The sequence below is a fragment of the Cyprinus carpio genome, chromosome B10, assembly GCF_018340385.1.
Source record: "Cyprinus carpio isolate SPL01 chromosome B10, ASM1834038v1, whole genome shotgun sequence".
In the NCBI taxonomy this organism is placed as follows: Eukaryota; Metazoa; Chordata; class Actinopteri; order Cypriniformes; family Cyprinidae; genus Cyprinus; species Cyprinus carpio.
This window is the reverse complement of record NC_056606.1, coordinates 6,307,624-6,326,897: the sequence shown is the minus strand read 5'-3', so window position 1 is coordinate 6,326,897 and position 19,274 is coordinate 6,307,624. Positions and strand designations below refer to the sequence as shown.

Here is a 19,274-nt window from a genome sequence, read left to right as displayed (position 1 = left end):
TTTTAGTGTTCATTAAACCTGTTGCTATTCATAAAAATGTTATTTATACTGAGTGTAAAATGTTATTTATATATGGAAATGATAGATCTAGCATTTTTTAGCACATTCTTACTGAAGTCTATTGCAAATGATTTTCGCAAATTCAGCTAAATTGATCTACGCTAGCCAGCTAGATAACATATCTTTGTGACGAATCAGCAGAAGTTGCGACGACAATGTAGAATACATCACAGATCAATGAAGATAAGATTTTCAGTGGTGACATAGCAATGAATGTAGCGCTACAGTGATTGAGGTTTATTTTTGGCCTGATATTTGATGGTTGTGTTGTTTAACAGGTGCTACAGGAGCAGGGCTGTGTGTTTCAGGAGAGACACGGCTGGGAGAGACCCGGATGGTTCAACAGGGGTGGACCTGCTCCAGTGAGATTTCAGCACACACATAAACGCTCCATTCTATAGGGCAGAAATGGTTCTGTGTTCATTGTGACACATACAGCCCACTCAAACCTCTGAGGTCTGTATCAGATGATGATCGATTGATTTGTCTGCTGAACTGGTGTTTGCAATTGTCCTTTTCTCAGGTTCTGGATTATGATTATTATGGTGCCTATGATGTTCCCAAGAACACTGATTACAAATACAGTGAGATACTGGGCAAAGAGTATACGTTTGACTTCCCTCCACATCATGATGTGGTGAGCATGTGTGTTTGAAAGTGTTTCTAGCATCAGTTGTCCATGAGAATATCTTGTCTGAATGACTACCCTTACGAAAAAGAAGTTTATTCAAGTGTGCTATTAGTATACTTATTTTAAACTAAAAATAGGAAAGTATACTTTTAGTTTACTTTTTATGTACTTCTCAGAAATGGGCTTTATGTACTTCTAAGATATATACTTATAATGACAATTAAGTATACTTGACTTATACTTACAAAAAGTCTAAATATACTTGAACTTTACTTAATAAAATAAACTTGAAGTATACTACTTTTTGGTAAGGGTAAACAGGTTTGTTTTCAGCATTTAATTGATTTTTGTTTGTTTGTTTATTGTTGTTGGTTTTTTTTAGTTGTTTATTCAGTTTCTTTTTTCTTTTCTTTCTTTCTTTATATATTTTTGATGTGCTTTAAATTTTTTTTAATGTAATTCTAGACCTGTAGGAATGCTTTATCTGTGTTTGATATTGTATTGTTTTTATTCATAATGTTTTTATGTTTGTGTTGTGTTTTTGTTTTGTTTTGCTTTGCTTTTAAAATGTGTTTTACATTTTGTCTGACCTGTTGGAATGCTGTAGCTGTGTTTTTTATTTAGTTTTTGGATTTTTTTTGTGTTGTTTTGTTGTTTTTTGTGTGTTTGTATTTTTTTTTATTATTATTTTTATATTTTTATTTAATTCTAGATTCAGTCTGACCTGTATCTATTTATTTATTTATTTATATAATTTGGAATGCTGTGTGTGATTTATTTTATTTTATTTAGTTTTCTGTTTTGTATTGTTTTCCATTTTGTTTTCTTTTTTGTATTTGTTTTGTTTGTCTTTTTGTATTTAAAATGTTTTTAAACATTTTTGTTTAATGCCAGATTCGGGACGAGTGTCTGAGCTGCAGGAATGCTGTTGCTGTGTTTGATATGTCCTACTTTGGTAAGTTTTACCTGACTGGTCCGGATGCAAAGAAGGCAGCTGATTGGCTGTTCACAGCTGATGTCAACAAAGCTCCAGGTGAGAATCTCTGTCTGTCAGTGCATGCATTTTCACTTCCTTTTTTCTATTCTTCACATATATTCATTGACATTAATTGCCTTGTCTGACTACATAGTTTCAGTGGTAAACCCAACTGAAGTGTAATCATCTTGACCGTTTGTCTTTTTCAGGGTCTACTGTCTACACCTGCATGTTAAACAAGAGGGGCGGGGTTGAGTCTGACCTCACTGTCAGTCGTCTGGAGCCAAGCCCTGCCCACCTCCCACTGACACCCGAATCTAATGGTAAACGACGTGATTTATTTTGTTCAAGGTTACAGATCTGATGTGTAAGGCATAGAAATAGGAAGTTAGAGGAAGTCCTGTGCGTCTCCTCAGCATGTGTTGAGGATGTGTGGAGTTGTATTCACCTCACTCTTGATGCGAGTGTGTTTGTCCTAGGTGAGGCGTATTACCTGGCCATCGGAGGAGGTGTGGCACAGCATAACTGGAGCCACATTCAGGCAGTGCTGCAGGACCAGGGTTTCCGCTGCACATTAATAGACCACACTGAGGACATGGGCATGATCAGCATACAGGGACCCAAGAGGTTAGCACAAGTACACACATACTGTATAAATAAGCTCTGTTCAAAACCATTCCATTGGGTCATTCCATTGTATTGCACAGAACTACTTATTTGTTTTCTTTTGTATGTATGGATTACTTTGGTTGTTACCAACATCTGGTGAAAATTTCATGTCAACAGCACCTTTAGAAATATATTTACTGAGAAAAATGGTGACGTGTGTTTACATATATTATACAACCAAAATGAGTATATATACAGATGGTAGACAACCAAAATGAGTAATGCCGCCGCGCGTACCGCCGCCGCAGGGCCGCGGCGTTAACTGCAAGTCAGTCGTGCGTTAAATTCATTCGCGAAAACTACCGCCAGGTGGCGCAAAGGTACGGATTGCGAACTGAATGTAATTGTAAAATGAGATAAAAGGAGGAGGTAAAACAACAATAACATTACATTAAAAAAAACACATTAAAAAATGTACAGTGAGTTAATTTCTAAATTTAGGATAGTCTTAGGCTACAGTCTACTCATCAAAAATTAAAAGAAGACCTTTACACAAAGGATCTTATGCTTGCTATTGTTATTAAAACAGTCATTAAATATAAGGCCTATATATACGGATAAAAAGCTAAATGTTTTCATTTCGGTTCATTCTTGGTTTAAAAAAAAAATCCTTCAGGTTCCATTTGCAGATAGAAATGAGAACGGTCCAGCATTTAGCAATAATTATGATTAATTCTGTTATTATTCTTGATTTCATTCAAACTGCTAACACTTTGCATTTTTGATTATGCCTTTACTGTGTGACCAAAAATTTTGTATTTTCTGTTTCAGCTGTTTGATCGCGCTGGAGCCTCGCGCACATTCATTGGAAACAGTAGCCGTTCACCGTGCCATCCAGCCAGCGCGAGCAGCGGTCCACTTTGGCATATTTTTGTTAATTATGATTTTTTTTTTTTTTCCGTCGATACTGAAACACGCGTGAACTACAAAGCCTATTTTTTCCTAATGAATAATAGTTGAGCTTGAAATAGGCAACATCACGAATATGGAAACGTTTGGATTTCTCCCGAATGAGAGCCCAACCTTACCTTATGGTTCGCTTTAAATTATTATTCATTTATTTTTTGTTTATTTGTTTATAGTTAAGCCTATATTATTATATACTGCAATTTTATTTATCCATTAGAATGATATATTTGTAATTATTGTTCTGTTCTGATAAATTTGTTACATTTAAAGGATTTGTTGTAAAAGTGAAGAGAACTAAAAATATCCCTGTTGGCACATTAGCCCAGCCGTTATTATTTCTGAATATAATAAAATGCAACTTATACATGACTTATATATTTTTTTTTCCTCTCACAAACTTAATTTATTTTTTTAGCCTGTTTTAAAAAATAAATAAATAAATAAATAAAATAACATGCAGCAAACGAAAATAGGCGATTAATCGGTTAAAATTTGTTACTGTGGGGTAATTATAATTATTATATACTTAGGAAACAGAGTCTGGGGCCTAATCTAGGCTATCCAGTGTTTTTAATTTTTTTATTTTCATTGCATCTGAAAATGACTTTGTGCAGCACATTAACTTCGCACGCTCAACCTGCCTCGCGCGTTGCTCAGCTGTGGACTATTTAAAAACAATGTTTGATATAAAGGTTGCTGTCCCATTTTATACAGGAATTGTTCATTAAAAAAAAAAAATCTAATTATATTGTTAGTTCTAATTATATTGTTAACACAAGTTCATTTAGGCTATTTAAAATGCACTGTGACATTTTACCCTTTTTAACTTATAAACTCCTTGAGATTTTAAAGTCAGTTTAATAGTATTGAAGTTCAAGTTTTTAAAAAAAGGTTTTAAATGCTTAACTTATTTCTATGAATTAATAATATGTTATCAGGGTTTTAATTGCTTAAATTATTTCTATGAATTTAATAATATGTTATCATGTTTATTCTTGTAGAAAATAAGTGTTTATTCTTTAAGAAAATAAGGGAAAAAATAAGGGACGATCCAAATATTATTCATATTTGTTTTGCTTCACCTATTTATTTATACCACCTATACAATTATTCTAAAAACAGTGTAAAAAAAAATAATGTCATTAAAAGTGCCATCGGCCTGAGTAAATTTGACCGTTATAGAATTGTGACTTTAAAGGTTAGTGATTTAGGAGGTGAAAATACTGTGAAATTACAAATGTTATGGGATTTTAAAGCATCAACAACTGAAGGTAGAAACGTTAGGCAATAAAGCATTTTTATAACAATGTTATTTTTAAACAATGGCACTTAAAGTTTTGAACTAAAATATTATTTCAAACCATATAGCCTGCGAATAAACAAAATGACTTTTCAATGAAAGAACACTGAGAGTTTGCTTCTGGTGTTTGGATTTGTACTTCAATATAATGAGCTCCACATTTAGGAATAGCCAACACGGTTTTTTTATTTCTCTCTCTCTCTCTCTCTCTCTCTCTCTCTCTCTCTCTCCTCTCTCTCTCTCTCTCTCTCTATTTAACTCTCTATTTAACAGCATTAATTTTACAATGAAATACGTCTTCCTCCAGGTAGACTGAATGTTTTTCTGTCTTGCCTACTTGCGGACTTTGAAGCTGGGTCAGTTAGCGCGAGTCCAGCTCGCTGTGAAAGCGGGAGCAGCTTGATGGAGGACTCCGCTTGGTCTTAAAGCCTTCCGCAAACGCTACGTTCACAAATAACAATGATTTTCGTAAAATAATGATTAATTATCAATTGATAATTTGTTATTATTATGGTGTTGTGAAAACAATAATATGGGCTGCGGGAAAATAATGAATAAAAAGAGTAGGGCTGCTGTGAGTGCAGGCATGTTCAACCCCAGTAACATGAGAACACAGCGTTCCTCACAGCCAACAAACAGACCGAATTCAGTTCAGCTGGAGGGGGTTGGGGTAGTTCTCTATAACTTGTGGGGTTGATACAAACTTGCAGAACAGGTTTAGAAAAGACTCATAAAGGTCTTATGAGGGTATCAAACTTGCAGAACAGGTTTAGATAGGACTCGTCATTTTGGTTTTAGGGCAACTTTGAAGAAAGGTTTTGATCCACTTCAAATGTTGACTAATGTATAGCGCAATATAGTTTATTAGTTTAGTATAACTTCAGAGGAAGTTGCCTTAACTCAAAAATAAATAAATAAATAAATTCGCAAACTGTTTAATTTTATTTTGTTTCGTCTAAACAATATTTTTTTTAGACTATGAAATATAAATTCTCACCGAATGTAGCCTATAACCAATATATTGAACCATCTCTTTATGTTTTTTCTAAATCCCAAACAGAGTCCAGACATCAGTATGATCCGTCTATGATGTTTTATAGGCTTTTTTAGATTTGGGAATACACATGCGTTACAGACATGACAAAAAAAACGTTTTGGAGTGTTTTTGGAGTCATTATTATTATTATTATTATTATTATTATTTTTTTTTTTTTTTTTTTTTTGGTAGCCTATTTACAATGCACAAACCAGAGGCAACAATATCTGCAGAGAAGGAATCAATTTTATTTCAATTTTCCGTTTTTGTGTTTCAGAGGAAAAAAATCAGTGTTAAAGCATCTCTCCATTAAAGAGACCGTTCTGAAAGAAGAATTTATGCAAAACGCGTATAAAATGCTTTTAAAAAACTTTAACAGAGATGTCTAGAGGCTATTTAATAGGTCTGCCTCCCATGTAAGATTTTTCTAGTTACTAGTCGTTCATTTGGTCATTATTCAACTAATAGAAGGATTATACTACATTTACATCTATAATCCATAATGAGCCTTAATATATTTCGCGCTCAAGCACATGCATTAGCAGAAGTAGCCCAATAATTGTAAAAAAAAGGAGACATTTTAATTATTTATTAATAAACAAATGTTTTCTTGTCGGCTGCAAGATGAAATTCACAGTGCTGACTCTCTCCACATGAACGCGCATTTAAAGAGAAATACAACCTTCACAGATTACATAATGCTTTCGTTCTGAATGATTTGTTTAAAAGACATTTCAAGCTTTCTGTAGATATATTTATCATGTATGTGAGACACCACAATTTTAAGTTAATTCATTATCAGGAAAAAATTCAAGTGATCTAGAGGGCGCCTCCTTGTCCTGCATGCGCATTAATAATTTTCGCACAAACACTTAAATATGATTAATTATTCACATTTTGCATGTGCATTACAACGTAAATTATTTTTACATGCAATTATCCAAAAATAAAACCAAACAAGATTTGTAATGAAGATAAAAACAAATAAGAATAAATGCTGCGCATGCACTCAGCATCACTCTTGCACGCAGACATTTAAATACAGCATGCATTTAAATGCAGCTGCAATTTTTTTTTTTTTTTAAACTTAAATTCTATGTAAGCAGTAACGGCGGCTCCCTTTAAAATCACTGAAGTTGTCTATTAATGAAGCTCTTTTTTACATCATTTGCACTTTGGTGATTATAATGAGAGAACTTGAGTTTAATCGTGAGGAAGTAGTTTATTAATCCGTCCATTCTTTAGAATTTCAATGATTTAGCTAAATCGTGCAGGTTTAATTTATTCGTTTCTTGTTTTAATTAGGCCTAAATAATGGGAACGAAATTATACAGTGCCTCACGTTTTACTAAAATAAAGAAAATAATTTATATAAACACGCAACAATTTCTTACAGACAAATTTGTTTTCCCAAGAAGTTGTCTGTCAAAATAAAGGACAGGTAACGAATAACAAAAAATGCATGTTGTTTTAGTGAAGGAATTTTAAAATATAAATTAAAATATAGGCCTAATATATGAGAATATTGACATTTGCATATAGATCCATGTAGCCTAGCTCACTAAAAATAGCCACTTTTAACGCTCTGATGCAAAGTAAACCACAAATTTCTTTTGAATAAGTAAACACATAATTCATATTATATAAATAATACTGCACACCTATTAAATGTGTCAAATCTAAAATATGGTGTAATACTGGTGTAGCTTAGAGAAAAATATAAGCACAGGCTCAGGCACAGACTTGACATTTATTGCTTGGAATTCGTTCTAAGAAATGCACATAACTGCATAATCACCAAACTTTCATCTGTGAATATAAAATATTTTAACTATCGTGGATTTTTCCCTGACTGCAAGCCGTCAAATGTAACACATTAGCGAGGTCAAAAACTGCGTCCTATTTGCGAAAAAAATGTGCTTTGATGCGCTTGTTTGAAAACTTGTGATTAAAGCGCCACTCAGCGGTCAAAACGCTGCAATGCACTTTACAGACGCCGCGGCGGCGGTCAGGCAGGTAAGAGCGGCGGGGCGGGTAGAAGTGACGTTTGGATGTTCTACTACTGTATATAGTCACCCGTAGGTTTCTGAAGAGCCTTTAATGTCTTTAATCATCTTCAAAAAACATAAAAAACATAAAAACATTAAAAACAATAATGATTTACCATCACTTAACCCACACGTATCTTACTGAAGATCGTTTTGAAGCTCAAAGTGGGCGGAGCGGGCCGACGCCATCTTGGCAGCGCATCACTCCTGGATAATTGAAAATGGTGCAAAGAGGCGGGAGCTGGTTGCTGAAGCCACGCCGCACCTAGCTCGATGGCGTGGTGACAGCAGCGGCAGTCCACTTACTCAAGTGGCCACGCACCTTAATTATGCAGAACTTTAAGGCTTACTTAATTTAAACGGTATGAGTTATAAAAAAAATTCACCCCCCTCTACAGTTGTCAACGAAGGGCAAAGAATTAGCTATATAGACACCTGAGCAAAATATCCCTCACTCAATACACTATCATAGAATATCTAACCGATATGACCTGTTAGTATCCGAGATTAACCCCCGCTGGTAGATGCTGTAGCCTGAGCAAAATATCCCTCTCTCTATTGACTATTATACCATAGTATATCTCTGTATTATATTAAAGTAACTATTTGCCGGTGCCTGATGCTCTTAAAAGCATGAGATTGACTTATTTTGTTTTCATCCCTGTCTGCTGACTTTTATCCAGAAAGTCTCTCAGAATGAGTGGTTTTTGCACCTTTATTTCAGATAAAGGGCTTTTTGACTCAGAGTTCTGAAAGTAGTTCTGAAAGAAAGGGAAATTAGATTTTTCATTATATGAGCCCTTTAAAACACTTGTGCTTTGCTTATCACGACAGTGTGTCCTTGGTCTGTGTCCTTCAGTCCTTTTCCTCTTATGTCCAGATGAAAGCTAGATGAAAGAGTGAGCAGCTTTGTGAAATCTCCCTCTTCATGCTCATCTCCTGCACTGTGCTCTTCATGGTTTAGGAGAGGGCCGTGGCTCCTGTCAGCTCTGCTCCGTCACTCCATCCTAATAAGAACAGCAGGGTTTCTAATGAACACTAGCTACTATCAGCTCCTCTGCTTCTCCGTCTGATCTCCTGGTCATCTTTCCAAATGTTCGCTCTCAAGAGATTCAAACAGCGCACCTTAAAATCCAGTGAGAATCCCTCAAAATGTGATTAACTGAAGTACGACAAATTCCAGGCTCAACATTTCTGAAACAACAAAGGATGTTGATTCATGAGCTTGTTCTCCTAGCATAAATCAGGCGGGTTTGTGATGTCTAGATGTTATTCAGGGGTGACAGTAGCCCCGCCAGCTCATAGGATGCAGTGTATTCGGGTAAAGATGTTATGAGCCACATTGTGTCTGAAGGACTGCATATTGAAATGATCCCGGTGTCATAAGGTAGTGTGATTTATGCAGCGTTAGCAGAGCAAGCGACAGTGTGCTTATGTGGACTCCTGGAGTGTGAATATATGCTTTGCCTTCATCTAGAGACATGCTTCTACATCTGTGTTTCTGTAACGTACTGAAGACACAGTGTGCTTGACTGAAGGGTGATGATTGGCAGTGAACTCATGAGACGGAATCAGCAGATTAATATTATATCAGGATGTTTTATCAGTCAAAGCAGCCAGATTTTGTTGTTTCCTACAAAGAAATTGTTAATGAAAAGTTCAAATTCATGTAATTATGTATTCACCCTTATGTCTTTCTGCTCTGGAACACAAAACGAGTTATTTATAGCAGAATGTCCAAGCTGTGGCATTTTACAAACAATGAAATTCAATAAAGAATTTCAAGGTGCAACTTCAGTTTTAGTCTGTTCTCATGCAAAACTTCTGAAGGTCTTCAGAACACTTAGTATATAGTGCACAAGCCAAATGGACTACTTTTATTTTTGTCTTTTCAAATAATACAGACACCAGACACAAACATATAGTCAGACTACAAATTATTCAGACACCAGACACAACTAAATGTCTCTTTTTGTGTTCTATGAAAGTAAGACAGTTACAGGTTTGAAACGTCATGAAGAAGTGTAAATGATGACAGATTTTGTGAACTACCCATTTAATTGAGGCTTGCTATGAAATATCTATTAGCTTGTTTGTTTTGTGCATCACATCTCCTCATCACTGAATGCTTTCGCTCAGGTAAATAGGGCTAATAGTGGCGTGGCTGGTGCAGTGGTTTCATCTGTTTCTGGTCTCTCACTCTCACTGGCAAAATTGTGATTATTGAATTGACACCAGACATTTGCAAGATGGAGAAAAACAGAAAAACAAATTTAATAATTTGGCATTTTAATAATAATAATAGTAATGAAAACATTTTATATATATATAGCATTTTGCTTGTCCTACTGTAATATTACATATTTAGAGTTGGTAAGATTTTTTTTTATGTTTTTTTGAAAGATGTTTTTGAAAGACATCTCTTTAAAGGGATACTTAATCCCAAAATGAACATTTTGTCATTAATCACTTACCACCATGTCGTTCCAAACCCATAAAAGCATCGTTCATCAGACATCAGATATTTTCTTGTTAATTTAAAAGTGATGCGTTACTTTACTAGTTATTTGAAAAATAAAAAAATAATTTATGTAACTCTCGCTACTTGTAGTGTGTGTGTACAAGGTGTGTGTGTGTGTAGGAATATATTTAAAACTGTGATTTTCTGTAGTTGAATATTAATTTCTTCATTTTAATGTAACCTCACACACAAATATGTTTCTTTCAGGACACGTTAGTAAATGTTCTGCACGTCATGATTTTCAGAGCGTTTTGGTTGAGTGGCTCGCTCTGTTTCTCATCATTTGTGCTCTGTGGTGAAAAGTGATTTCATTAAGACTTTATCTGATCCTTGCTTAACTGAAACCGCTAAAGGAGAGGCAGAGCGCCTAATTAGATTCACACACACACACACACTGTATAATTAGAGTGGTTGTTGGCCTCTTGTGCTTCAGTGAACAGAGTGATGTTTGAGTGGGTGGAGGGGAGGAGTTTTCACTTAATCACACCAAAGCTGTCCACACACACACACACATATGATGCTCTCCTTCAAAAAAACGTGGCATTCCACCTTCATCATTTCCATCCTCATACATCACATCACTCTTCTCCATCACCTTTCTAAACTGTTTCTTCCTCTCTTCTCTCTGCCCACACAGATGTCGTGTTCCTCTCTGTGGCTGTTCTATTAGATGCATGCAGGATGAAGCCCAACACACTCTTGTTCTTGTTCAACCCAAAACAGGCCAAGCTGTTCCTGTCACCCCACATGATGCAGCTAGAACAAGTCCATCACACCCACACACACAAACACACACACACACAGTCGCAGGGAAAGCACAGGTCAGACAAGGCACACACACACACCACACAAACACACACACACACAGTCGCAGGGAAAGCACAGGTCAGACAAGGGCTGCAGGTCCAAAATAGAAAGAACTTATGCAGAGGAGCAGTGGAGGAGAGAGAGAATAGGAAGGAGAGACTGATGGATGACCTGATCAAATGGAAAGAGTTTAATGGTGACACAAAGCCATTTTCCTGCATTCCATAAAGAATATATAATAATAACCAAGGCTCTTATATGAATTTGCTGCTTAAAGTTAGCTTTTCTCTACAGTAAGGCCACTTAGGTTTGATATTTTTATATCATGCAATGACATTTAATACAGTTTAAGTGGCTTAAGTGTCCAACTATGTGTGTGTTTGAATGTATACATGTATGTGTGTGTGTGTGTGTGTATATATATATATATATATACAGTGCTGTTAAATTATATATATATATATACAGTGCCGTTAAATGATTAATCGCGATTTAAAAAAAAGATTATTTGTTTACATAATATATGTGTGTGTACTGTGTATATTTATTATGTATATACAAATACACACACGTGCATGTGTACATATATGTATATAAATTTTCTTTTCAGGGTAAAATTAAATGTGGAGGGAATTAATGAATATCTATCCACGTATGTTTGTATGTATGCATGCATTTAATCATGTATTTAATGATTTATTGTTTTATCAACATTTATTTAATTATTTATTTTTGAGTAATCTGGCCCTCCATAAGTTAATACTATTTAAAAATAAAAAGTTTAAAAGTTCTATCATTTCTTCTAACAACTTAAACCTAATTTGTGAAATATTTTTCTTTGTGTTCTTCTATTTAAATTAAATGTCACGTGATTTAAGATATTTATGTATTAATGCATTTTAAGTGTGAATTTTTCGAGCCACTGTATTTAGTTTAATTTTACAAATTATTAATCTGTTTAGTTTTTTATTTATCTTATTTTCTTATTTATTCTAAAATGTAATGTTACCTTAAAATACTATTTTAAATGAATTTTAAGTGTTATGATTTTAAACCTCTTTTGTGAAATGCTTTGCTTGAAAAGTGTGCTTTTCTTTAAAGCAAATGCCACTAGATTTGATATATTTTTTAAAGTATTAATACACTTTAAGTGCGAATTAAATGTCCCTAGACTTTTGGGGCCATTGTATTTATTCTAATTTCACTAATTATTTATTTTATTTATAACATGAATACCATTTAAATGTATGAATACAATTTAAAATACATTCTTAAATTAAATTATTAAATTTGGAAAGCAAGACATTTACTAACTTTTAAAACTCATAAAGCTGATGCTGATTTATGAGGTATTGATTTTGTTGTAATGGTTCTATGCTGACTGTACGGGGCTAGTTTTCAGTGAACTGATGGTAAAGTGTGTGATTTGTGTGTTGACAGCCGTGAGCTGCTGCAGGAAGTGCTGGACTCTGACCTCAGCAACGATGCGTTTCCCTTCTCCACACACAAGATAGTGAACGCTGCTGGACACAAGGTAACGCTCTGCGTTTCTCCCTGTCCTCCATCTCTGTGCAGTTCCAGCTCTGTCAGACTCTCTCAGACTCATGTGCTTATGCTCTAATTAGTGGCGCTCGCTCCAGCAAAGCATCACTAATATTATTCATCAAGTTTTGTTATTTTTCCAGCCAAAAATTCAGCTCATAACTCACCCCACACCATGTGTCATAGACATGAAAGATGGTTCAAATCATGCTTCTTAATGAGGAGATGTGTGCTGATATACACACATTCACACATTCATTCATTCATTCATCCACATAATCATATATTTCATAATAAAACTTAATGCATTGGAAACTTTTTCTGAAACGCTGTATTGACCAGTCAGCACCCAGAACTGGAATATACTAATTTGTAACTTTAATAACATTAACTAATTAATTAATTAATTAATTTATGTATTTATATTTATATATATTTTTTTCATTTTTCCACTGCCCAAAATGTCTGTTAGTCTAATTGACACTTTCTGCATGTACTGTATGTGTTTGTGTTTGTTCACCTTTGTGTGTGTGTACATCAGACAGATGGTCAACTTCCATTCTTGTGACTAACATAGACACACAGCTCTCTTTTATCCCTGCTCACTCCATCACTTTCTTTCTCTTTCACACCTTGGAAGGTGGTCATTTAAAACTCTGTATTTCAAGAAAAGCAAAGAAAGCAAAGAAAAAAAAACATTTAAAAAGTTTGTAGTTTATGCAGTTAATAGAATCATTACTAAATTTGTTATTTATGCATATATTAGACATTACATTGCAGTAGATTTATTTTCTTGTAGATGCTTCATAACCAAAGACTTACACCCGACTAGCCAGGTGGTGAATTTAAACAACATAATGAAAACTTAATCAAGGAATAAAGACTTTGAGCTTGTGGTCAGTCTCAAAAATCATAATATAAAAAAAAAAATATCAATAATTTCATAATGACAGATAAATATAAATATATATATATATTTATGATTATTTTAAATTATTTTTATGATTATTTCTCATATATTATATATATATTTATGATTATTTTAAATTATTTTTATGATTATCAAAAAAACATAAATATAAATATATATATATATTTATGATTATTTTAAATTATTTTTATGATTATTTCTAAATCAAAAAATGGATCATTAAAAAGCGCAGTAAAAGTGCTCACCAAGACTGCATTTATTCAATCAAAAATACAGTAAAAATAGGAATATTGTGAACTATTATTAACATTTAAAATAACTGTTTTCTGTTGGAATGTATTGTAAAATGTGAGTTATTCCTGTGATGCAAAGCTGAATTTTCTGACTGTCTTCAGTGTCACATGATCCTTCAGAAATCATTCTAATTTGCTGATTCACTGTTCCAGAAACATTTATGATGATTGTTATAAACAATGTTGAAGACAGTTGTGCTGTTTCATGTTTTTGTTGAAACTGTGAGGATTTTGAATAGAATTTTGATGAATAGAATGTTCAAAAGAACATCATTTATTTAAAATAGAAATCATTTGTAACATTAAAATTGTCTGTACAGACACTTTTGATCAATCCAATGCATCCTTGCAGAATAAAACTATTAACTTTAAAAAAAAAAGAAAAAAGAAAATCTGGTTAAATACATTTTTGGTGAAATTTAGAAGTGGGTAAATCTGAAATCAGGGATATGCACATGCATTGTCCTACTTCTGTTTGTTTTAATCTAAACTTGAGGATCTTTCAAACTTTTCATACCCTGAAACTTGCAAACAACAAATCCAGTGGCTCTTCCTGAAAGAGCTGCTGGGAACACACCACCTTCACTCCTGCCGAGCTGATGAAGACCTGTGCACTCTGACTCCCACATACTGCATAAAAACAGCCAATCAGATTGGAACCAGCGGTTTTTCGACCAGCTTTTGGTTGAATATGCTTCAAGCGGCCTGTGAACGGTCTGCAGATGGGTTATCTGAGGCTAAGACTAGTGGATTGTGGGTAACAGGGTCTCAAGCTGTTGAAACAGTGTCTTGAATTAGACAGCAGCTACTGATGGCTAGAAAGGCTTACTGTATCTCCCTGCAGGTTACAGTAGAGAGCGCAGTGCTTGTTGCTGGCTGATAATGGTGTCCTTCACATGATCTCAGCTCTGCCAGATTGATTTCAGCCCCTCAGGCCACTTCTCTCTGCTCATTGCAAACACACAGTAATACACACACTCAGCTGCGTCTGTTCTGGAGAGCGGCCAGCCTATTATCTAAGTGACTGTGCTGTTTAGGGCTGTTGATTCTTCTTTGGCCCGCTGCTGTATCTTGATCCCTGGTTGGGTGTTAATGTGTGTTTGGTAAGAGCGAGAGGCAGGTACTTCAGCTCAGTTTAATGAACAGTTGAGCTGAAGTTGGTGGAGGCTGGACAGATGGATTCCAGGACGAACGTCTACTGAAACTGTTCTCACCTCATTTGTCACAATGTTCTCTAACTCTAATATGGAAAATACTCTGTTCATCATGTAACTCTTGTACTGGAATTACAAAATTTTTCCCGAAAATTGGCTTAAATCATCTTCAGCAAATGCTGGCAAAAAGGTTATCAAATGATTTCTGATAGACCAAACCGTTCTCGGAAAGCGTGTTAACGAATTTGACAAAATTTGCACAAAAATGGACATGAGGCTATATCTTCACAACGCTTTAGTGGATTCTGACCAAACTTTTACCAAGCATGAAATGAGGGCACCTGAGTAGTTTCGGCACAGTGCCATCTACTGGTCAAAACATAGAACAATTTTACTTTTTTGTTTATATCCAAAAGTCATAAGATTGATCTCTTTCATTTGGAGTGGCATACTGAATCAAACGACACCAAGTTTTTCTATGTCAGCTATTTTAAGGTGTGAAACCTTTGGAATTTAGTTGTAAAATGCTGTATTGTTATGAATCTTATAGAACCGCTTGCAGGAAAGTTATGAAATTTGGTACATTGATAGAGGACAGCCTCTAACCCAAACTCTTTAGTGCTACCAACAGGCCAAATTTGCACTGTTTCTGCTAATAACTTTTGAACCACAAGGTCTAAAAGAAAACAATTTTTTTCCTTTGTTTCCTTGGTTCTACAGGTTTAGCAATTTTGAATTTTGCAAAAAAAAATCTACTTTTTCAAACTCATCCTATATATTTTATTCGATGTTCACCTAAATTGGCGCAGATCACCTTTAGACAATGCTGGCAAAAATTTTATAAAAAGAAAACATATCAAACAAACCACTTCTCTAAAAAACATCAACAAACTAAACTAAATAAACACAAAAAAAAATGCACATGAGGCTATATCTTCACAACGCTTTAGCCAATTCTGACCAAACTTGGTACATGCATTTTTGTTTATTATTTCTAAACTTGACTCAAACTCTTATACTGACCAAACCAAATAGAACATTAACACAAAATACAACATAACCACATATTCCAACATATTTATGGATGTCATCATCCATTTTGAGTTTTGTAGTGAAATTCTGTCTTTAACAGGGGTCTCCAACTCTGCTCCTGGAGAGCTACCATGCTTCAGCTTCAACCCTAATCAAACACACCTGGACCAGTTAATCAAGGTGTTCAGGGCTGCTTAATTACAGGCAGGTGTGTTGAGGCAGGGTTGAAACTGAAGTCTGCAGGAAGGTAGCTCTCCAGGAGCAGGGTTGGAGAACTCTTGTCGTTATTGAGTAATTAAAGATAGCTCCTTAGATTTTCATTTTGCCTCTGTTGTGCTTGGCCCATTTATTGCTGCTTGCAGCTACATTTTGGTATTGTTTTTGCAATAATAAATGGCTGACCGTAAATTGAAATTGTTTAATTGTCTATCTTATGGATTTGTTTTAAAAACAATCATGATTAAGTATTCCAGAGAGCCGTGTAATGAAACAAACTACAGTACACTGGTGTAGAGACACAAACAAATGGATGCGGTTTCTGTTCTTCATAAAATCATAAAATTGTCCCTTCTCTTTTTTTATATATATATATTTTATGTGTGTTTATAGGTGAGAGCCATGCGTCTGTCGTTCGTGGGTGAGATGGGCTGGGAGCTCCACGTCCCTAAAGAGTCCTGTCTGCCCGTCTACCACGCCGTCATGACCGCAGGGGCCAAATATGGCATCTGCAATGCTGGCTACAGGGCCATTGACTCCTTGAGCATTGAGAAAGGTATGGGTTAATGCTATTATTAAGTAAGTAAGCAACCAACCTAACCGCTCTTTCAACCACACAAACACACACTCTGCAATGCCTTGGCAATAACCCAAGATTGTGCGACTTTTTGCTCAGGATCACACGCGTTTTCTTCTGAAAGCATAAAATGTAGTTCAGTAGTAAAAGATGACATTTCCACATCTCCTCATGCATTATGAGTGTTGGCGATCTGTTTCTTGAGTTGCTGTAGTAAAAGCATGCTTTTAGTGTGTCGAGATCAGTTAATTTACTGCGGGATTGTGTTGATGAACAGTGTTTGGGCCACTAGAGTTTTACTCACCAGATCTTGATTGATCTGAGATGCATTTTCTATTCACACCGCAAGCATAAAACATCATTGTATCGCTTTCCAATAGAGTCTCATGTATAATTCATTCTTAATGCTGCTTTCAGTTTTTCTGCAGCAGCACTGGACGAGCATACAGTCAGTGCACACAGGTGGAGATAATAGTTCAGATGTACTGCAGGTTGGTAGGCGTCCCTAATGCATTGAGCTCTGGAAGCTAAAGTAGTAGACAGTAGGGCACAATAAAAACTCATTACTGCAGCTGAACACTTCAGCACTTCCACTGCACTCTTGAGACTCAACTCAGATTCACTGTTTGTTCACTATGTAGGTCATATCTGCTAGACTGTGTGCTGCTGGTTGAAATACTCCACCTGAAGAATTAAGTCAATCATTGTTTATGTGAATGCATCATCATGCTAGTGATAATGGATGTGTGATTTCATGTTTAGTGTTTGGTTCAATGACTTGATGCTCTTTGGATCTATTAATTATTTAAAAGTATTTAAAAATGCAATTTATATAGACAGTGACATGAATGCACTTTTCATGATGAACGTGTTTTTATTTTCTAAATTAAAATGAATTTCGATACCTTTTGTGGGGTCAAGTTTAAAATGTTAAGATTATAAGAGATTGTAATAGAAAAAAGTCTGAAAAAGCTGAAACTCTTTTTTTATTATTATTATTATTATTATTATTATTATTATTATTATTATTATAATTTATTTTTTTGGTTTACAAAATTACTATTTCCTTTGAAATAAAACTTATACAATAAAAACAATATTACGTATTGTGTAATATTATTACTATTTTAAAAAATTATTTTCCATTGTAGTATATTTTAAAATGTATTTTATTCATGAGATGCAAAACATCATTTTCAGCATCATTACTCCAGTCTTCAGTGCCACACAAACCTTCAGAAATCATTCTAATATTCTAATATTTCCTATAATTGGCAGTGATAAAATTTTTGTGGAAACTATAATAATTTTTTTTTTCAGTATTTTATTTTTTCATTTTTTTATGATGAATAGAAAGCCCAAAAAGAACATATTTTTTTAAATCTCTTTATTCACTTTTGACTAATTTAATGCATCCATGCTAAATAAAAGTATTAATTTCTTTAGAAAAGAAATCTCACTGTCTTACTGTCATTCTGTTCAAAACATTTGTAAAATTATTAAATCAAACTTTTATTGACAACTGTAATTTAAAACTTTAAAACAAAATAGTAAAAGTTATATTAAAATAAATGAAACCAACATGAATACAAACATTCAATTTTCTAAGAACTTAATGAAATGGTTTTGAATCATCTCTCTCTCTCTCTCTCTCTCTCTCTCTCTCTCTCTCTCTCTCTCAGGTTACAGACACTGGCATGCAGATCTGCGTCCTGATGACACTCCACTAGAGGCAGGACTTGCATTCACTTGTAAGATGAAGACCTCCATTCCCTTCCTCGGGCGGAAGGCGCTGGAGGCCCAAAAGGCTGAGGGCCTGCGCAGACGAATCGTCTGCTTCACAGTTGATGAGTGAGTCCCAGCGCAACACAGAGAGCTTTCAACAAAATTACTGTTAACACTGTTATGAATGTAGACATAATAAAAAGGCAGGAATATTAAAGTGGTAGATTAACAGGAGGATCTGACTCAATTTAGAATCTGTTTTAGGGGTTATCCCTCTGTTTGCTTTAAAAAAACACACACAGCATGAGTGAAAAGTAAGAAGTTTGGCAGATTTACTCCTGAATGTGATCTTAGGGGATAAAGTGATAGTTCACCCAAAAATTAAAATCTGCTGAAAATTTACTCACCTTCAGGCCATCCAAGATAGATAATTTTTTTTTCATCAGATTTGGAGAAATGTAGCACTTGTTCACCAATGGATCACCTGCAGTGAATGGGTGCCGTCAGAATGAGAGTCCAAACAACATCACAATAATCCACAAGTGATTCACACCACTCCAGTCCATCAGTTAATGTCTTATGAAGCGAACAACTTGTGTTTGTAAGCAACTTGATTCTGGCTAAAATAAGAGTCATTTATCTATAATATTGCTTTCTGCAGTGGAAAAGTCATCTCATCTGAATCTGGTGAAAAATAGGTATGCATTTCCCTTTTGGGGTAAAATCTTTTTCACTGGAGGAAGTGTTATTATGGATTAGGAACTCTTATTCTAGCCAAAGCAATTTAGTTAAAAAATGTAAAACAACCTTGATGGATTTGTTTCTCACAAACACGCAGCTTTTCACT

General features: G+C 34.7%; 1 protein-coding gene across 3 annotated transcripts in view; it reads left to right on the top strand.

Moving 5' to 3' along the window:
- The window catches only part of LOC109052549 (sarcosine dehydrogenase, mitochondrial-like), a 61,475-nt gene that overhangs the window by 37,488 nt on the left and 4,713 nt on the right, over positions 1-19,274 (top strand). For all 3 annotated transcript variants that reach the window (XM_042732249.1, XM_042732251.1, XM_042732250.1), the window contains exons 12-19: positions 339-422; positions 584-697; positions 1,586-1,724; positions 1,877-1,990; positions 2,147-2,294; positions 12,398-12,491; positions 16,519-16,681; positions 18,385-18,553. In XM_042732249.1, coding sequence (XP_042588183.1) covers positions 339-422; positions 584-697; positions 1,586-1,724; positions 1,877-1,990; positions 2,147-2,294; positions 12,398-12,491; positions 16,519-16,681; positions 18,385-18,553 — 1,025 coding nt within the window. The remainder of the gene's footprint in view (positions 1-338; positions 423-583; positions 698-1,585; positions 1,725-1,876; positions 1,991-2,146; positions 2,295-12,397; positions 12,492-16,518; positions 16,682-18,384; positions 18,554-19,274) is intronic.